Raw genomic sequence first — 21,285 nt, 5'->3', positions numbered from 1 at the left:
TCCGATTTTTGTTTTTGTTTTTGTTTTTGTTTTGACAGGGTACACATACGACCAACGATACAATTAATTTGTTCCAGCCTTTTTTTTCATTCATTCATTCAATTTATTTTCTGAGCATATGTTCTATATGAATAGGACTTTGTGTTTGGTGAAATGTTTGAAATCTTAAATAAATCAAAAAAAATAAATTGCATCTCTTCGATAAATTTTTTGTTTGTTTGTTTGTCTAAAATCAAATAACTGATCATAAAAGTTTATGATGATGATGATGATGATGAGATAACAATGATGTTATTTTTTTACTGTAGGCACGCATCAAATAACAATCAATCAATCAATGAAATTTTGCTGATTTGAATGATTGTGTTTAACAAAAGATAAAAAAATTTGAAATTGATTTTAGATTTTTGAAGTTTTTGTTTGTTTTTTTTTTTAAATTAAATTTTATTTTTTCAAAAAAAGAAAAGACTAAATTTCCAAATACATTTCGATTGATTAAAAAAATCTAGATTATTATATCAAATAAAATGTTCGCAATCTTGTTTTACCAAATTTTTTCATTTGAAATGCTAATAAAAAATAATAAACACTTGCAATATTGATCAATATCCATTCAAATATTGTTGAAATAATATGTTCAACATAGGCAATTTCATTTTTAGGCCAAAAATAACGATATTGAACATTTAGAAATTGATCTAAACCAATTTTTGATACTGAATATATTGTTACATATAAAAATGGTGGTAAAAAACATATAAGCATAATACATATTATTATCATACTGATTGGACGGGTTTTATAATTAATTAATTGTTGTTTATAACAATGCCAACATAAAAATGTTTGTACAAACATAAATATTGCAAATCCAGAAAATAATGATAATGCACCGAATATATGTAGCCAAAATAATTCATTTTCACGAAAATTTCCAACCATAATACCACCAAATGATGCTATTATTGATGATATTAATGCTATAAAATTTGCATTTTGTAATGATTTGATTATCTTTAAATTAATTTCATCATTTTGTTTATTGATCATTTCATTGATTAAATAATTCACCTGTTTATATCGTATCAAACCGACTATTGTTACTTTGTAATTTGTAACGAAAAAAAATTAAAAATAAAATTATATAAAAATAAAATTGATTCAATGAACAAAACAAATTTACCTGATATACAAATTATATCCATTATTTGTGAAAAAATATTTGCAGCCGGTGAATAACTTGCAGCATCACTTACATATGGAAATATTGGTGCAACCTGATTTGATTTGATGGCCAAATAATATGGTAATATACAATCGATTGGTATAAGTATAGCCGGTATTAATGGTAAAATCCATAAATATTGTTTCATTTTATTATTGTCGTCGAATTGGATAATGTTTTCAGTTTTCGATTGTTTTAAAGAATGATTATCTTCATTTTTAATCACAATGATATTTTTACTTTTATCAAAATCATTATTATTATTGATTGATGATGATGGTGATGATTCTTTATGTCGTTGATCATTATTATTATTATTATTAATGGAATTTTGATTCATTTTGTATCAAAAAAAAAAAAAAAATGAAAAATGAATTTAATATGATCGATAAATTGTTAATAATAATTATTAAAAAGAAACAAAAAATTTGTTTTATTAAATCATCATTCATCATTCAACAAATAATGATGAACAAATGAAAAAAAAACACTTGTTGAATACTGTGTTGTTGATTTTTTTCCTTATACCTTCTTTCAATGTACAAATGATCAAATGATTGAATGAATAAATGTTGTTTGCTGTTGTTCGTTTTATTAATAAATTTGTCGTCCTTGATTGGAAATTTTGATCATTTAAAAAAAAAAAAGTTTAGCGAAAAAATTTATCTGATTGTGCGTTTGAGGTAATAATTCAATTGGTGGTCATTGACAATTTTGTGTCTGTTTTGTTTGTTTGTTTGTTTGTTCGTTTGTTTGTTTGTCTGTCTGTTTTATCATTCATTTCCGTTGACGACAATTTCAATATAAAATCATTGAAGGTTTTTGATCTTTTCGTAAAACAAAAAAAGTTATTTAATAATATTTATAAATTATCACTTTTTAATCATTACATTATCAATGTACGAAGAAATTATAAAATATCTTAATATAAATTCCGTCAATAAAGATCAAGGTTTTTTTTTGTTTTGTTTGAAAATTGAGTTGAATAAAATTGGAAAAATTATTTTCCCAAAAAGAAATAATTGTCACAAAAAAAAATATAAAAGCTAAAGAGAGTATATAATATATAAAATAAGAATAAAAATGATATAAAGGTTTTCTTGAAAATCATTTAAAATATTGATGATCATTTTGAACCAATCATACGAAAACGACGATAAATACATAGAACAAATATTGCCAATGAAAAAACTGTAATCCATTCGAATGTAGTACATGTAACATGTACATAATATGATTGTTTATCCGTTTCTGGCCAATGCATACGAAATTCATTATTATGAAAATTTTCATTACCAACCTGATAACGATTGATTAATTCACAAGTACAAGTTATTATAAATCCTATGAATGTTATAATTGTACAGAACATCATTGTAATTGGTTTTGATTCAATATTAAATTCTCGATATAATATTCGTGCTAAATGTGTACAATAACAACAATAAATAGATATTGTTGAAAATAATGATATTGCCATAATCATATGTAATGGTAAAGATTCAGTGGTACGAATATTTCCAACACCGATAGCAGATAAACTTGTAATAATTGACAACCAAAATGAATGTCTATTCAAACGATGTAGATAATTAAAGTGATCAAGATTTTTATCCATAAAATTTTCATTCAAATAAAATTTTATCTGTTTATAACGTATCCAGGTTGATATGAAAACTAAATTTTGAAAAAAATTAAATTGAACAAATAAAATAACAAAATCATATCATCAATAAGATTAATACTTACTAAGTATGGCCATAAAATCCAATAGCTGTGAAAATACGATAGCACCAGGTGCTAAACCACCAGTATCACTTATATACGGTAATATTGGATCAACAGTATTATAATTTATCGATAAAATATATGGTATAATACATAACATAAACAATACCATACTAAGAAGTAATGGAAAAATCCATAGATGACTTTTGATCCATGCATATAATCGTCGATGTTTTTTTAAATGTTGTTGTTGTTGTTGTCGTTGTTCAACTGTTGATTGAATTTGATCATTGTTTTGATGTTTTTCTTCAACAATATCATTATCGATTGCATTATGATTGGCAATTATTAAATTATTGTTTAAATTTTTTTCAATATCCATTTTTTTCTTTTCTTTTTTTTTGGCCACTTGTTGATTGATTCGCAAAAATTGTTTTCTTTCGATTAGTGAAACACACAATGATGTTCAGTTTGAGAATGCAATTGATTTCATCGATTGATTGGCATCAAATGTTGTTGTCTCCAGACAATTTCAATTCCTTATATCGTTTCTAATTGATCAAATCTTTGTGATTCAATTTCAAACAAACACATACACAAAAAAAAATGATGATGATGATAAAATGATGAAAATGAAAACCCATTCATTTGGTTTTTGGTGTTAAAGACATGAATCATATATCACACATTTGATTACGATTAACATCAATATTATCTTGATGCGTAAATTTTTTCAACCAAAAAAAATTATCAATTCAAATCGGATTCAGATAAAAATAAAAAAAGAAACGACAAACTACAAATGTAAACATATACGAAGAAAATATGGATTTTTTTGTGGTTTCTTTCCTTAAAACATTTATCTTTTCTTGTTTTGTTTCGTATTTTCCGAATAAGAGTCCTTATGGACTCAAACGATAAGATGGGAAAAAAAATAAAGAGGGAAACCAAAACAAAGAAAAGAACCGGGTTAAAGAATAAAAACTAAACAAACAAAAAATAAATAAATATCTTTGTTGTTGTTGTTGTTGATAATCATGAAGAAAAAATTTCCAAAACGAATGAAAACATGAAAAATATTTTTCTTACTGTCATTTACTATTATTACTTTCTTATTTATTTTTTTTGTCAATGTAATGCATTTTTCATTCATTCATTCATTCATCATTATAAATTATCATTTCCTTTCTCTCTCTCTCTCTCTCTCTCTCTCTCTCTCTCTCTCTCTCTCTCTCTCTCTCTCTCTCTCTCTCTCTCTCTCTCTCTCTCTCTCTATCCATCGAATCCACTCATGACTCTTTTCTCATGGACACATACTATTTGATAATAATGATGATGATAATCGAAACCAAAATAGCAGCAAAAAAAATATAAAGGCATCAATTTTCGATGATAATAATGATGATGATTGTTAATTTTTTCTTCTTTTTCATTTTGATGTAATGAAAAATGCTTTGCATCATCATAACAAATGTAAAGGGAAAAAAATAATCTTCTGTAATTCAAATTATCATAAGAAAAAATCCATATAATGTCCTATGTTATAACCAAAAAGAAAAAACTGATTCAATTTTAAAAAAATAAGAATCTGTATCTTTTTTTTTCTTCGAATCTTTGTCAGGAATTTCAGATGTAATTCACGTGATAATAAGCAATACTTTATCATCATTAGTAAGGTGAAAATTCATCACATGATTTGAAAATGTACAAAATTTTCTTTTTTATCATTATAAATTGTAAATTAAAGATTGTACTATACACTATAGTTGTGGTTGATTGATCGATTGATTGATTCTTCTTTTTTTTATCTTGATAATTTTCTTTACAATTTATCATTACATTTAGTCATTTGGAAATTTTTCATTCTCATCAATCAATCAAATTTGCATAACATGAATGGATGCATCAATTCAAATTTTCCTACACATATTTAACACTATGAATTAAATTGACTGATGAAGAATCTTTTGTTTTTTTTTCACGTTCCTTATTCAATTCTAATCGAAAAAGATGTTTCCGAAACAATTTTCTTGAAATTGAATTGAATAACAAGATTTATTTTCTTCTAGGCTAAGGAAGTGAGAAAATTCTAGATAGGAAAATTCTCCTTTGAAAATATTAAGGTTATACAAAAGTACATATCCTTCTTGTAACCTTGATTAACAATTAATTTATCTCTTTCAATTGCAATTTTTTCAATATTTAACTTTTATATTTCAATAATAAATGACAAAGGACAAATTGAAAACAATTTATACATTCACAAAGTTTCAATGTATATTATTTTTCCTTCAATTTTCTTTTAGATCGATTAGATAGGATTTAGTCAAATTTTCTCAATGATACAATGTCGAATCAAAAGAAAAACTATCAAGATTTTGATGAAATTCTCTGGCTGTTTTTGATAAATTTTTCTTTTTTATCAAAAGATTTTTTGCAGAAAAAGTATTGATTATGAAATGTAAAAACAACAACAACAAAGATTTTCATTGTTTAAACTGTAATTAAATGATTAATTGATTGATTTTTATTGAGAAAATGATTTTTCAAATCAAAAATCGATTGAGAAAAAAGTAAACAAAATTAATCTTTTTCCATGAAGAATCCTCTTCAAATTTCTATTCATTGAAATAACTTTTTTTCGATTATTGTCTATTTATTGTGTTTCAGTTGTGAGAAAAAAAAATAAACAGAATCCAAAAAGTAAAGTTTCAATGTTTTCATGAATGAACAATTTCAATTTTGAAGTTTATTTAGTTATTTATCAATTTTTTCTTTGATTCATAACAAAAAAATGAAACAGTTTTGAAATTTTGTCTTTTCATTTTTTTCCATGGATCGAATTTCTTGGAATTCAAAAAATAAAAAAATTTTCTTCTTGTTTCAGATTCGGCGCAAATTCTCTTGTAATAAAAACCAAAACTACCACTATCATTTTAGATTCTTGTATTTTACCGGTTAGAATTTTTTCACACTAATCTTAATGCTACTATCAAAATGTTGCTGCATTGGTTTGATTCTGGCCATAATATGCGGGAAAAATAACAAACAAACCGATCTGTTTAACCAGAAAAAAATCAGATCAAATAAAGAATCCATTTGCAAACATACGCACACATCAGCCGCAACAAATTCAGAATTTATGTTCATTTAAAATTGACATTTAAAAAAATAAAATCATTACCACCATCATCTTTATCATCATCAAAAGATTCCGAAAATTTTTCCAAATTTTATTAATGTTTGTGTGTTGTTAGAAAACATCCATAATAAGTTCAAAAAAGTGTTTCGTTGTTTTTTTCTCCAATGTTTTATCTAATTAATGTTTATTTGAATTGAAAATTTCTTCGAAAAAAATCACCTTTAATGCAATGAGGTAACAGCAAAGAATTATTGAAATTTGATTATTTTTCATCTTGTTTTTTTCTTCAAAAAACATTCCAAGAAATTAAGAAATCTTCTTTTTTTCTCTCCCCTCATCTCAATCTCATAACAAATTAATAAATTATGAATGAACTATCTTGGTTTATGTTTTGGAAACTTTTTTTCCATACTCTGGCTTCATTTCATTCAATTCCGATTACATTTGAACCAGAAAAATAAAATTGCTTTATTTATTCATTGAGTTCATCATCATCATCATTGAAAATGATGATTGTCAAAAACAGAATTTTTCCACTCTCTGTATATATGCTATAACTAACTAAAAAACTAAAATCATAAGAAAAATTATGATCAAATTACAGAATTTTTTTTTCTTTCTTCTTACGGTCCATTTATAATATGAAAAAAAGAAGGTTTATGAAAATTATTTATTTGGAAATAAATTCATTTTGAATGATCATCATCATCATTTTTGTTTAATGATAATGAATGCTTAAACCAAGAAAATAATCCCTAAAAAAATCATGAATTTTTGGTGGATTTCGTTTCGTTTTTCTCATTCAAAAATGAATATTGAATATCGAAACAAACAAACAAACAAAAAACTATTAATGATGCTGATGATGATTGTTGGTCGTTCGTTTTCGTTGCTGTTGTTGCCGAAAAAATTTCAAAGAATTATTGGATTTTTTTCCATAATGATGATTATAGATTTCCGGAATCATTTATAATAATTTCTGTTGTTTTTCTCATCATCAATTGTACCATGAAAAAAAACCATGTTAGAAATATGAAATTGTAACCAACTAAAACAAAAATTGTGACCAACTTTTTAGCCTCGAGTGGAAAATTATTTTGTATTTTCCGTTATTGTTTATGTTCCCGTTTGTTTTTTATTTCTTTCTTTTCTGTTTTTTTTTCTCGAGAAACAAATTGATGATCCAGTTGTTTTTTCGATTAATTTTCTGCTTTCATTATCATCCTTTTGGTTTGTTGGTTGGTTGATACACACATATTGGTATGTCTAAAGTTTGTGGTCAAAGAAAGCCCGTAGGATTTTTTTTTTTATTTTTTGATTCTTTTTTTTTCTTCATATAATTTATTCATTGGAATGAAATATCTGAACACATACAATTCAGTTATTTGTTTGATTAAGTTCAACCAAAAAAATGAAAAATATACCATTATTTGTCACCAATAATAAATTGAAAATAATCTCATTTTGAATTGGAAATTCTTAACATATGATAAGTAAGTTGGATAATCATTATTATCATCAAGGTTTCTTCTCTTGTTTATGAATTTAAATTTCAAATGAACGATTCTAGAGATTCCTTTGATTATGATTATCTTTTGCTTTTCAGTTGATAAGAATTTAAGAGTTTTTTCCAACAATGAAAACACAATCAAAATCAAAAGATACTAATACTAATGGATGATTCTTAGAGAATAAATCTTGAAATTTCTTTTCAATTTCAAAAAACTTTTGAAAAATTGGTAATTTTTTTAAATTACCAATTTTCAACTCGTTTCAAATGATGATTCATTCATTTATTTTTCAATGCTTAAGTTATTAAAAAAAATGAAAAATTCTTTCATTTTATTATTTGTTTATTGAAGAATATTCTTCTCGACTGAAGTTTGTGGTTAAAATTTTTGTTTCTACTTATCATTTGCCATATTGTTTTCCACAAAAAAAAAATTGTTGTTGTTGTTGTTGTTTAAACTTTATTTTTCAAAATTTTTTTCTCTTGATTCAATCGTATTACACTGAATACGAATCGAATGATAAAGGAGATTTCCCTTAGGAAATTCTTCAGCAAAAAATGAAAACCAAAAAGCTACAATCATCATCATCAATGATGATAATATTTGATTCAAGTATGATTCATCTTCAAATGTTACTCCATTTTCGAATACATATATGCTTCAACCAACAAACAAAAAGAATAACTTTAAAGAGAAACTTTTCATTATTTTGTTACCGAGAAAAAAAAACACACACACACACACACCAGACAATAAGATGTTTGTAGATATTTGAAGAATTCATGGTTTTTCTTATTTTTCAGAATTCTACTTTTTTGTTGTTGTTGTGTAGACATTCAAAATTCTTTCCATATTCAAACTTAATGATAATGATGATGAATATAATGAAATTATGTCAGTGAATAGTTCTTTTTTTTTGTTGAACGACTTTTTTGTCAAGTTTGTATTGTTATAGAAATCAAACCATTATGATGATCATCATCAAAATCATCATCATTATTATCAATAAATTTTCATTGATTCATTTCTTAAGTACTGAAGTTATTTTGTGAATTTATTCAAAAATTATCATCGTTGTTATTATCATTTTTGAAAATGAAATGAATTTCTTCATCCATAAATTTCTTCATAAATTTCAACAAATTTTTTTTTGTTCTTTGATCCAACCAATTTCAATTCACTAAACATTGCCTCCAAAAATCCATTGATCCATTTAATGATTGAGAAAAGTGATTATCATTTTTTTTTCTCTGTTTGCCCGATAAATTTCAACCAATTTTTTTCCAAAAAAAAAAAAAAAAATCCCGAAATCATTTTGTTTCAATTTCGAAACATGAAAGCCGAATGAAAGAAAAGAAAAGAAAAAAAGGAAATCCCAAACAAATTTTCAAACGACTTTTTCTTTCCAAAAAATTTATTTACAAAAACAATTTTTTTTGTTGGTTTGGTTTGTTTGAATACAATGTGTAAACTATAGCAAACAACGATAATGTCCATCCAAACAGTTTAAGGAAAATCTTCTTCTTTTTTTCCTACTTTCAATAGGATTTACGATCATCATGAATAATGTTTTCTTTGGTTTTCATCCACCCCTAAAATAAACTTGAGAAAAGAAAAAGAAGAACTAGATTAGCGATGCACACACACATCATTTGTGATCCAAAAAAAACCTCTTTTTCATTGTTTTGGATCCTATTTTTGGGCGTTAGTAATGTGGTTGTCACATATTGTCAAACGGAAAAAAATGATATTGTCAAATGAAAAGAAGAAGAAGAAAAAAATAGAAAGGATCATCATCCATAATGAGATAGAGATGGATACAGGAAAAATAAAAGAAAAATAATGAGACAAGAAAAAAGACTATATTCTTTTTTTTCCATCTGGTTATTCTCCATATATACATATTGTATATTGTATTTGTGGATCTTGATGCAAAGAAAAACTTTCGGTTAATCTAAGATAGTTTATTATTATAGTTTATTTTTTCTCTTTAAGATTTCAATCTATTTATCCAAACACACACACACACAATCCATTGATCCAAGAATCGATTGTATTTGGATCTCTATTGATAGATTGATAGATAGATAGATAGATAGATTGGACCAAACCGAATAGAATATTTGTATTTTTTTGGCTGTTTTCTTTATTCATGGAATATTTCAAAGCATTATTATTATTCATTCGTTTTGGTTGGTTGGTTGGTTATCATCATCATCATTGTTTGAGTTTTGATCAAACTCAAATCGAAGAACAATAAAATTTCAATAAATTCCTGTATGTTTTTTTATTTTTGTCTATTTCAACCAAAATGTCGGTGAAAAGAATTGAACAAAATGTTATTGCCGTAAGGCATGATGTGAAACTGGAAAAAAAGCATCATCAATGAAAAAATACATATTTTTTTGTCCTGGTAAATTTTTTTAAACAAATCCAGAATGTAAAGGAAAAAATCTATGTAGTTACAACATTGATTGAATGATGATAATCAAACTTTGTGTCTGCAAACAAAATCTATTCTTTTCTCTTCTTTTTTTCTCTATATCTAAATGAATCAATCTTTTCATTGCTCATTTAAAGCAGAACAACAATAAAAAAGCAGAACAAAAATCAGTTTGATTATATAAAATAGGCAATGATTTTCTTGTTGTTATTTTTGGTTTTTTTGTTATTTTGGTTCGATATCATCGTTTTACGATGTTTTCATTATTATTATTATTATTGTTGCTGTTGTCTGCGTCGTTGTTATCCATGGCCACTATAGTTTAGTGTCCAAAAGTCTAATTTTTCCAAATGCTTTTTTCAACGATTTTCAATCATTCACCATGGTTATTATTCTGTATTATTTTGTTCATTGTCTTTTCTAACTGTATGTATGTGTTTGTGTGTATAAGTTTCACATATCCGTTTTGGTTTTATATTTGCAAAATAGTAAATTTCCAAGACAAAAAAAAAAGATTTATAATAATAATGTTTCGAACAACAACTATAACATTCAATTATCATCATGTTTTTTGTTTTGTTTTGTTTCATTGTTGATTTCGGAATCCAGAAAAAAGAAAAAACGATTTGTTTGTATCAAGGAAAAATGTTTTGTAGAAAAGAATATTGATAGAAAAAAACAATTATAGTTTTTTGTGTAAGAAAATGATCAACCATTTTCATTTTAATGATGATGATGATGTTGTTGATAATGATAAAAGTCTTTTGCTTTTTAAGGAAAAGTATATTCGTTTTTTTCCAGAGAAAAAGGAAAAACAGAAATGTAAATTGAAATTCATTTCCATATTCCATATCACTAGGAGAAAGAAGAATTACAAGGAAAAAAAACTCTTATGAAATAAAAAAAACACCTGAGATCAAATCATCATCATATTATATGTAGGTGTTTATGTGGTTTTAAAAGGAATTCTCTATGATTTTCTAGAGAAATTTCTATACGGAAAATGAAATTGAGTATACTTGAGTTTTTTTGTTTTTGTTTTCTTCAAAGAATTCAATTCACTAAATCAGTGTTTGTTTCACTTTCTCTGTGTGTTTGAAAATTGAATTTCCATTTCATCTATATGCTTTTAATCCTTTTTAGTTTTGACAGTGATATTATCATCATCATCATCGATATATCTTTTATATTTCCTATTGAATTGAATATTGATGCTTTTTTTTCTATGGATCCAATCACACAATCGATTCTTAAATTGAATTCTTTTCTTTCCTTGTTTTGGTTTCAATGTTATTTATTGGTTACAATGGTGAATCTTTATGTTTTTTCTGTTTTGATTTAGTTAGTTTTGAAGTGTCATTGGGCGTATGGTGCCCAATATTTTTTTGGGGATTTTTGTTACTGGATTCCATTTTTGAAAGATTTTCACATTAAGCTGAAATGAAATTCACTATTTTCCTTTTTATTTCATTTTCTTTTCTTCAGAATCCGAAAATTCGATTTCGCATCCATCTTTGTCCTGTTTGTTGGTTTCAGCTTTCAGTAGAAAAGAAAAGAAAGAAAAATTTGTTTCATTTTTGATCCAAAAGAAAAAAAACTGTTTCGATTTTTATTTATTTATTTATATTTCGTTCCGTTTCTACCATCAGTTAATTCAAGATTTTTTTTCGTTTACTGTTGTTGTTGTTGTCGTACAAATTGGATCAATTTTTTGCTTCTCGTCTTCAACACTGCTGTTTCATATTTTGGTTGTTTGATTATGATTTCTTTTTCTACACATTCAATTGAGAAACAAAATTCTTTTGTCCAGAATTATATTTGAAGTGTTTTGTCAGTTTTCCTCAGTTTTTTCTTTGGTAAAATTTGTGCGTTGAAAAACGCTGATAATAATTTTCAAATAGCCAAATTCAAGTAAAAAAAGAAAAATTTTAATTTCAGTTGAAATTCATTAAAAAAAACATTTATTTTGAAGTTAATTAAAAGTTTTTATCATTATCATCAAAGTATCGGTTCATTGGATCATCATGGATCATGTGATTGTTATCATCATCATATATAATGTTTGTTTTCCGGACAGTTTTTCATTCTTGTGGTCAGTGATTTTGTTGTTGTTGTTGTTGTTGTAACATGATTACATCATTATGTTACAACAACAACAACATTGATTGAATTAAATTCAACAACAACAACAATGAAAAAAAAAACAAGATGTTGTTATTCAATAAAAACTAACAACAACAACAACGATAACGATGATGACAATGATGATGGCAGAAAAAAACTTTCCAAAAAAAACCATAGGCGATGATAATGGCGAAGAAAAAAAAATCCAGATGCTACCCATAAAAAATTGAATTTTTTCTGCATCTTTTTTTAAAAAATGTTTTTTTTTTCGGTAAAAATTGTGGTCAAACTGATGATTATTCGACTGGTGATATACCAACCAACCAACCAACCAAAAAAAAACCTGTGACATTTTTTTTTTTAAATTTCCATTTGGTTACCATTTGTTTAGCATACCGAATAAAACCGACCGACCTCGATAATCATCAAACAACGACAGCGGCATCAGTTTTTTTTTGGATCATTAATCATCGATGGCAAAAAAAAAAATGGAAAAGAGAGTTTCATATTTGATGTTGAAGTAAAAAAAAAGTTTGTTTTTTTTTCGTTTCATTCCATTGTTGTTCCATTTGGTTGGTGTTTGGTTTGTTTTTGCTGTATACAGCAATATGATAGATGTCATCGAGTTTCCTGGGTGTTTTTTGGAAAGAATAACCGATGAAAATTTTTATTTTTTATTTAAAAAAATGATTCATGAGAAATAAGAATTATCGTTTTTTTTTCTCAGTTTTGAATGATTTTTTTTATGGTCAAACAATGTTTTGAAAAGAAAATTTTACCTAATTTTTTTTAACTTGCCTTGAGATATTTTTGTACAGTTAAAAATCTAGACAAACAACAACAGTGAGAATTTCTATTGAATTCGGATGTTTTTAAAAAAAAATTCATTTTCAATTGTATTGTTTGGATATGATAATCAAATTTTTTTGTCTCTCTTGTCAAATATGAATGTCAAACATTAAACTGACTGATAATTTATGAAAATTTTATCTTCGGGGCTTTTTTTCTGATGTTTTCTAACGTGTTTATCATCATTATCATTATCATGTGATTTTTTTTCGGGAGGCCGAACATTCAAATTTGCCCAAAAGGTTCATTTTATAGTCAAATTTCGGTGGAATTTACTATAGTAACAAAATTGCAATTTTTTTGAATAACTTCATCAAATTCCGGAAAAAAAATCTGATCCATTTTCCCCAATTCTAACCTATATATGATGATAATGGATCGAATAACAAAACTACAATGTTACAATGATAATGGTCAAAAATGGAAATTGGAATCCAAAAAGCTGATATTGCGATTATCCAAAAAACATTATCAAGATGAAATGTTTCTTTTTTCTTTTGGTTGCAATTCTGGAGAAATATTTTTTGTCAACTTTAGTTTTTTTTCTCTGAAATCTTTGCATTCGTTCAAGTCAATTTAAAATATATTCTCAACCGTCATTACGACCGAAGAAATATCTACGCAAACATTTCATGCATATTCATTTTGTTACTTTGATTCACATTTTTGGGCTAGAATTTTGAATTTTAACGATAACATAAATTTTAAATTCTAATTTTTTTAAATTCACGATACGGAAAACCCCCGATAATGAATCTTTCTTTGAAGGGAAAAAAATTTATGCAGAAAATAATCATTTGTTTCAAATACATATTCTTTATTAATTATATAACGATAATATCAAATCTGATTGATTGAAGCACACTTACACACAGAGACGAATATTGAAATTCTTGAACGAAATCAATGTTTGATTTTCTTCAATATTCTTTTTTTTTGGCTGGTATGGTTTGATGAAATTCTATTATCATCATCATCATCATCATCAATATTAGCAATTTTTTTCTTTTTATTATTAGTTTTTTTCCCTGTAGCCTGTGTTAGCATTTTTCTGTTGATAAAAAACAAAATATATATTCTTTTTATTTTGCCTATTTTTGTTATGTTCGTTTATTGTATCGCAATAAAAGTATTTGCATTTTTCTTCTCTTTTTTTTTGCATCGCATTCAATAGATTTCAATTTTCATTCAGTGATTTTTCTTTACAAGAAGTCTCTACAAGTATTATGCATCTGGAACTTTTGTTCCGGAACGGTGATGTTTATCAAATATCTATAACTGGATCGATTTCATTTCTTCTTCTCTCTCTCTCTCTCTTTATCTACTCAGACATGTAGTTTTTTTCTCTTGTAGAATGCTGAGCAAACGCATTTCATTCATATGATTCATTCATTCTTCACTTTTTTACTTTATCAATTTCTTTATTATTATTTTTTTGCTTTGTTTACACTTTGATGATGAAAGAATGAAAAAAGATTGAATGAATGAATGAATGAATCAAAGTAAACATTTATAACAGAAAAAAAAACAAAATACACCGTTCATAACGGTAATTTTTTTTTCATTTCAATTTAGTTAGTTATATTTTTTTTTTTTGGTTCGGGAAAATAATAATAAAAATTTAAATTTAAAAATTGTTATTTTTTTTTTTGTTGGGGGGCTGTAATATTTATCAATGACATAAATGATGTGTGTGTTTTGTTTGCCAGTTTATATTTTTGCACAACAATACTGAATGTTGAAAAAGATAACACAGGCTCACAAATCGAGAATGAATGAACAAAGAATGATCGTTTTTACATTTGAACAAAATATATAGGTTTCCGTTTGTGATTTTTTTTTGTTGTTGTTGTTGTTGTTGAATATTCCGTTTTTGTTCCTGTTTTGTTTTGTTTTTCATTGAATATAACGACCAGACCAAACACAGTGATAGTAGTACCAAAAAATAGCTTCCAAATTTATTGCTGAATCTTTTTTTTCATTCTTTTTTTCTTTCTTTGTGTTTGTGTTTCTATGTTGTGATAATTGTTATTTCCCTTATTATTATTATTATCTATATTCATTTTTTTCAAATATTCATTTTCAATTGATTCTGGGCTCCCGAATTCGTATATGATGTTGTTTTTTTTTATTTTGATGATGTTTGTCGGATATGGGAGTGAAAACGAGTGCAAGAATGAATAATTTGAATAAATGGACTGTATGCAATTTTCATTTTTTTTCATAAATTATCTTGATAATAATTTTTTCGGGAAAGGGAAAGGTTTTTTAGTAAAAAAAAAATATTCATCAAAAAATTTTCCCAAACCAAACTACGAAGTATATAACCTTGAACGCTTGATTGCATCATCATAATTATCATGATTCATGAATGAATTTAGTTGAATATTCCCAAATCGATTTCAAACAAAACCGGACAAACTAAACTAAAAAGTTTGTTTAGTTTTTGATGATAGTCAAGTGAAAATATAATTTTTTCGTTTCATTAATTGATTTTTGTATTCATCACCTTTTTTCAAACGGAACTAATGTAAAATGATTTTATATTTCCCCTTCGTGAATAAACATCAGAGAATTTTCCGTTCATTTCAACACATATAATTGAATGATTGATTCATTTTTAATCGTTTGAGAAGAACGAAATTGAAAAATTTTCTTACGTTTTTCTTTTATTGAATTTTTTTTACCTCTCACTCTCATCCAGCTAAAAATAATCATGACGGAAAAATGATCATTTTGTGTATGATGAAACAACAGAAAAAAAAGCTAATTATAATCCATATCAAATTCATAACCATTGATCCATTGGAATTTGATCGAATCCATTTTTTCTACACACAAAAATCATTTCTATGTGTGTGTGTGTGTGTGTTTGATGAGCTTGATTCTTTCATAATGAAACAGAACGTGCTTGCCATTGTATTTTTATCATTTTTTTGTATCATCATCATAATCTAATCATAATTTTCTTCTTTCTTTCTTCATCAACCCTAACTAAATGTGTGTGTGTGCGTATGATGATTTTTCGATGAAATTCCATCATGATGATGATAATGATGAACCAAGTGAAAATTATCCTGAAAAAAAATCATTATTATTATTATTACTCAATAATACTAATTGGAAAATAATATTTTTTTGTTTCATCAAACAATATGATGATGGAACAATATATGGTTGGTTGGTTGACTGGTGTGTGTGTGTCATTCATTGCATCGTCAGAAACAAAAAACCATTTCGATCCAACAACAACAACAACAACAATATTCATTCCAATCAATACATAGGATGCTAATAACAATAATGATTTTTGTATCCTTTTTTTTGTATTTTATTTCGGGAAAAGCAAACATGAAACAAACATGAATCAAAGCCTCGATTTCTTCTTCAATATCTTTCTTGATTATAATTTTTATACAAAATGGTTTTTTTACGCTATTCAATTGACATTTATTAGATATTTTTGTTTTCTTTCTTATAGCAAATAATAATCGTAATAAAGATGGTTATTATTAGCAACAACAGCAGCAAAAGAAAAACAACAAGGTCACACTTACAACACAACCCATTCGTTGTAGACGATTCTTATAATGAAATATATGTTATTATCAATTTGAATTACATCAGAACTTTTGGCTTTCTTCTTCTTCTTCCTAATTTTCACTTTCGATAATAATCATCAATAAGGCCTGTGTCATGGTGGTGGTGGTGGTGGTGGTGGTGAAAAACATTTCATTTCATCATTGATCATTGTTTAACATTAAAAACATATTGGACATATGTGAAATGTTGTTAAGATTATTATTAGATTTACAATAAGTAATTCTTATTAATTCTCGCTTTTTTTTCCTATTGATTTGACCATGATGGTCCAAAAAGAAAGATGAAAGAAGAATTGCCTCTAGGTTCAGCCCATTTTAGCAACAAAACAAAAAAAAATAATGTAATAGAAAATCAAATGTCTATGTGAGTGGGTGTTTGTGATTAGATAGACATTTGATGTAATATGTTGGTGTGTATACTCGAATAAAATCCTTGTTTTCTTTTCTTTTTTCTTCACAAAGATTTAATTATCGATGTCAATTGGAATCTTTTCTGATTAGAAGCAACAAAAAGAAGTGCAAAAAGATTTTCTTTTTCTTGAGAAAAATAAAACCATAAATTTTTTTCATTGAACAAGATTTTACCAGGTTTTTTTCAAACATACACACAGATTCTTTGAACAATATTTTTTTTAATTTTCAATTACATTAATTAACCGTAATCTGACTAATGAAAATTTTTATTCTTACACTGAAATTGATTGAAAAATTTTTTTTTCGTATTCGGAATTCATATATAAAATGACCAATTGCCGGCGCCTTTTTATCTTGTATATGAAAATAATCATTATATGAAATAGAGAGAAAATGGATCATAGACATTTTAAGAAGATTATTTTTATATTGTTGTGGAAGTTTAATAACAACAACAACAACTAAAAAAACAGGGTTCATCAACCAGATTCTCTCTCTGTTTATATTCCAACATAGAATATTTTCTCCTTTCCAAAGTAGAAAAACAATGTGTTTGGCAATGTTCATTTTATCCTAGTTACCAATTTTACAAGTTTAAATTTAAATAAATCCTATATATTTTAAAGTGAATTACAACCTAACAACAACAACAACAACAACAATGAAAAGAATTTCAGTTTACATCAAACACCAAGTTATTATCTTTATTATTCGGTTTTTTTTCATATAAATTGTAAATTTTAATAGGAAAAAGAAGATCATTTTTTTCTCCATTCCATGTGATAATAACAATAACAATAATAATAATATTCTTTCAATGAAACGAATGGATTGAAAAAAAATGAAGAAACTGGTGCAATTTTTTTGTTGTTGTTGTTGTTGTTCAGATCTGTTTCTTGTAGTTGTTGCTTGATGTGAACCAAGAAAAAAAATTCTTTTGAAAATAGTCAGCAGTATTTTTTAGGTTCCCAGCCTATTCTGGCCCCAAAGAAAATAAAACTATGATGAATGGTGTATGGATGTGGTGAATTTGATATTTTCATTATCATGGTAGGAAAGAAAAAAAAAGTCAAGTGAATAGGAGAAAAGAAAAAAAAATGAATAACACCGGAAATTTTTATATTTTTTGGTTGCTTAAAAACGATCCATATTCATTCATTCATTCTATGGGTAGATTCACAAGTCAATGTTTTTCAGTATTTTCTTCGTTCGATAACATTATTTCCGTTTTATTCGATCATTCAACAAACAAACAAACAAAAAACAGTGTGAGAAATAGACAACATGAAAGCTTTACACCTTTGAATTTCCGGTTGTTTTTCTTTTCACTGTTTTTCCCAATTCGATTATTGTATCATAAATATGTATTTGGTTGATGATGATGATCAATATCATCAATCATTTGAAATGATGAATTACCATAATAATAATAATAATTTTTTTGGAAACTTTTTTTTCTCCCCTCTGAAAGAAATAATAATTCAATCCAAAAAATTGGGATGTTCAACTGGATTGTTATCATTGAACAAAAAAAAAAATTTCTTATTCAACTTTGACATTGTTCAATTATTCCATTTATTCTTGTCGTTGTTGTTGATGATGATCCAAACTTTTCAAAAAAATTTTAGATTCAAAAAAAGAATAAAAATAAAAATGTCACACAAAATTCACACAAAATAAAGTTTTGCAAAAGAAGAAGAAGAAGAAAAAAAACGTTAACTTTTTCTTTTGTAGTCCAAACGCTGATGTTTGGTCATATCATTATTATCATTGAATGATGATGATGATATAGATCGTTTACAATCCTGATGATGATGATGATGATATTCTGATATAATTCGAATAAATTGTTTGCAAACATCCATTGTCATTGATGATTGTTCATGATGATAATGATAATAACAATGAACTGAACTTTCATTTTTCTCTTTTCGTTAGTCAGTGTGGAAAGAAAGGGAAAAAAATGAATTCACTGATACTGATGATGATGATGGAAGTATGATCCATAAAAGAAAATGAATGGATGACCAAGAAGAAAAAAGAAAAATTCTAGAATTGTGTACATCCTGTGTATATGTAATGTGTATGTGTTTGTAAGTCTGTTTGGTCGTACTGAATGAATGATGATGATTCGAAAATGATGATGATGATGTTCCCGAATCATTGAATGTCATAATAAAGAATAAGAATTTCATTTTCTACTCAGTTTCTAGTCTATAATATGTCGCTTATAATCCATTGATTCATTTATCTGCTGGATGGCCTTGGTTGACAATTGACTATTGTTTGTTTTGTAATTTTTTTTTTGTTTGTTGAAAAATTTAATCAAAAAATTTTATTTTTTTGAAAAAAGTTCTTTAATGTAAATTGATTTTACAATTTTTTTTTTCAATTTTGTAAAGATAAGTAATATTTTTAAATCATTTATTTTACAGGCTAAGCAGAAAAATACAAATTCTTGATGATTCAAAACCACCATTTCTTGTTTGTTTGTTTTTGTGAACTTATTCTTTTCTCATTATTTATCATCAATAAAAATTCATTTACTGTGATAATTGTAATATGAAACCGAAGATATTTTTCTCATTTGGATGTTCAATAATTCCAATATAATTCCAATGTGAACCGAATATTAAAAAACATACATTCAAATTCATCAATTGATCGTCGTCATTGCCAGGCAATTTGTTTGTCCCAAAAATTGTTTTTTTCATCTATCAACTTTTCGTCATTGTATCTATGTGTGTGTGTTTGTGTTTGTGAATGTGTTTTGAATCTTTTTCCTACCGGTTGTTGTTGTTGTTATGATTATTGAACGATTCAATGATGATATTCGATATATAAATCTTATGTTTTATTAATAAATCAAACCGATATTATTTTTCTTCATATTTTTTTGTGTATTATAAAAAAAAGAATCTTTTCCCAGTAAAAAAAAAAACACTAACATATTCAAAAAAATTGTTCCGGGAAATTTTCTCAATAAATAAAAACTAATATCATCATCAGTTTGGCGAAATTCATCCATTGAATTGAACTCCAGAAAAAAATTCTCCTTATGTTGGATTCAATGAAATTTTCAATGAAAACAAATCACATTTATCCTTTTTTTCAAATAAATAACCAAGAAAAACTTCCCGAGAAATCCGTTTTATCATCATCTTTTTTTCTTTCGAATTGAGAAATACGAATGGCGATAATGATGATGATGATCATAAATACTGTTATCATTTCAAATTTTTATCAACAAAATTTTCCGAATCGATTCGATAAAAATGTGGCCTTAAAATTCCAGTTACAAATGAAAAATTTATTTATATTTTTATCATTTACAACGATTGTGATTATTGATCATTCATTTCATTTTGGTAAATTTTTTTTCTGATTATTCTGGAATTCATAAAATAAATATGATTTTTTTCCTTTTAAAAAAATAATTCTTTTTCCCTCAAATTCAATATCAAAAAAAAACTGTAGGATACTGTGATGCAAAACAATTGATTTCATCAACGACTCCAGCGTCAACGTCAACAAAGACAACGACTACGAAGACGACAACAACAACATTGTCACCAAAACCTGAACATAAAAGTAAGTTATGCATTCTGTCTGAGGTCTGTTTTATTTCATACCAAATAAAAAAAGTAAATTGAAAATATTTCAACAGAAGAAACACAGAAAATATGAAACAAATAGAAAAGAATTTTTGTCAAATGAAATATTTTTTGGTAAATTTGACAATTGATAAATGACATTTTGTTTTCGGAATTGAAAACAGAAACAAGTGAGGAAAAAAAACTTTTTGAATGTCCAAATGTGAAAATGCAACATTATTCAAATAAGCAAAATACCAATAAGGAAAAATAAAACGCTATTGAATTTTTTTTTCTTTTACTTCTGTCAGTTGTGTTTTCAAATTCGTTTCTGAATAGCCGGAATTTCAACGAAATAAAAAAACTTTTTAATAAGCACAAATTGTTTCCTGGAATATTCTTCATACAGACAAAATGATTTCATCAATATTCTGGCACATGCGCTTGTCAAATTTTTTTTCTGTATTTTTTCCCAAAATTTCTCATTAATTTTGATTTTTTTTTCTTCATTTGTTAATTATTGTTTAGATCTCTCTCGATAAGTGTCACCAAATTCGGTGAATGTTGATGAAGATAAATCTGATTTTTTTCCTGAATGTTTTTGTTTTCTATGCAAAAAAATTTTCTTAGAACAGTGAATTCTCTGTTGAAAAA

The 21,285-nt window shown here is 25.9% G+C and overlaps 2 protein-coding genes across 2 annotated transcripts in view; one reads left to right on the top strand and one right to left on the bottom strand.

The window, feature by feature from the left end:
- Nucleotides 1–495: 495 nt before the first annotated feature.
- On the bottom strand, nucleotides 496–4,025 carry LOC113798630 (uncharacterized). Its single transcript, XM_075819483.1, has 4 exons — nucleotides 2,975–4,025; nucleotides 2,355–2,902; nucleotides 1,184–1,562; nucleotides 496–1,103 (listed from the first exon to the last, which is right to left on the bottom strand). Exons 1-4 carry the CDS (start codon nucleotides 3,333–3,335, stop codon nucleotides 514–516), a joined length of 1,878 nt encoding a protein of 625 aa, XP_075675598.1. The 5' UTR covers nucleotides 3,336–4,025; the 3' UTR covers nucleotides 496–513.
- Nucleotides 4,026–6,007: 1,982 nt separating this feature from the next.
- The window catches only part of LOC113798533 (uncharacterized), a 45,643-nt gene continuing 30,365 nt past the window's right edge, over nucleotides 6,008–21,285 (top strand). Inside the window, exons 1-3 of the mRNA XM_075819464.1 lie at nucleotides 6,008–6,329; nucleotides 19,474–20,406; nucleotides 20,516–20,629. Coding sequence (XP_075675579.1) covers nucleotides 20,229–20,406; nucleotides 20,516–20,629 — 292 coding nt within the window. The 5' untranslated portion in view covers nucleotides 6,008–6,329; nucleotides 19,474–20,228. The remainder of the gene's footprint in view (nucleotides 6,330–19,473; nucleotides 20,407–20,515; nucleotides 20,630–21,285) is intronic.

Source organism: Dermatophagoides pteronyssinus, unplaced genomic scaffold, assembly GCF_027571235.1.
Source record: "Dermatophagoides pteronyssinus isolate colony J.1.1.1.1 unplaced genomic scaffold, Derpt_VIB-CSIC_2022.12 sq0004, whole genome shotgun sequence".
Lineage (NCBI taxonomy): Eukaryota > Metazoa > Arthropoda > Arachnida > Sarcoptiformes > Pyroglyphidae > Dermatophagoides > Dermatophagoides pteronyssinus.
The sequence above is the reverse complement of the archived record's forward strand: the minus strand, read 5'-3'. Positions and strand labels throughout refer to the sequence as shown.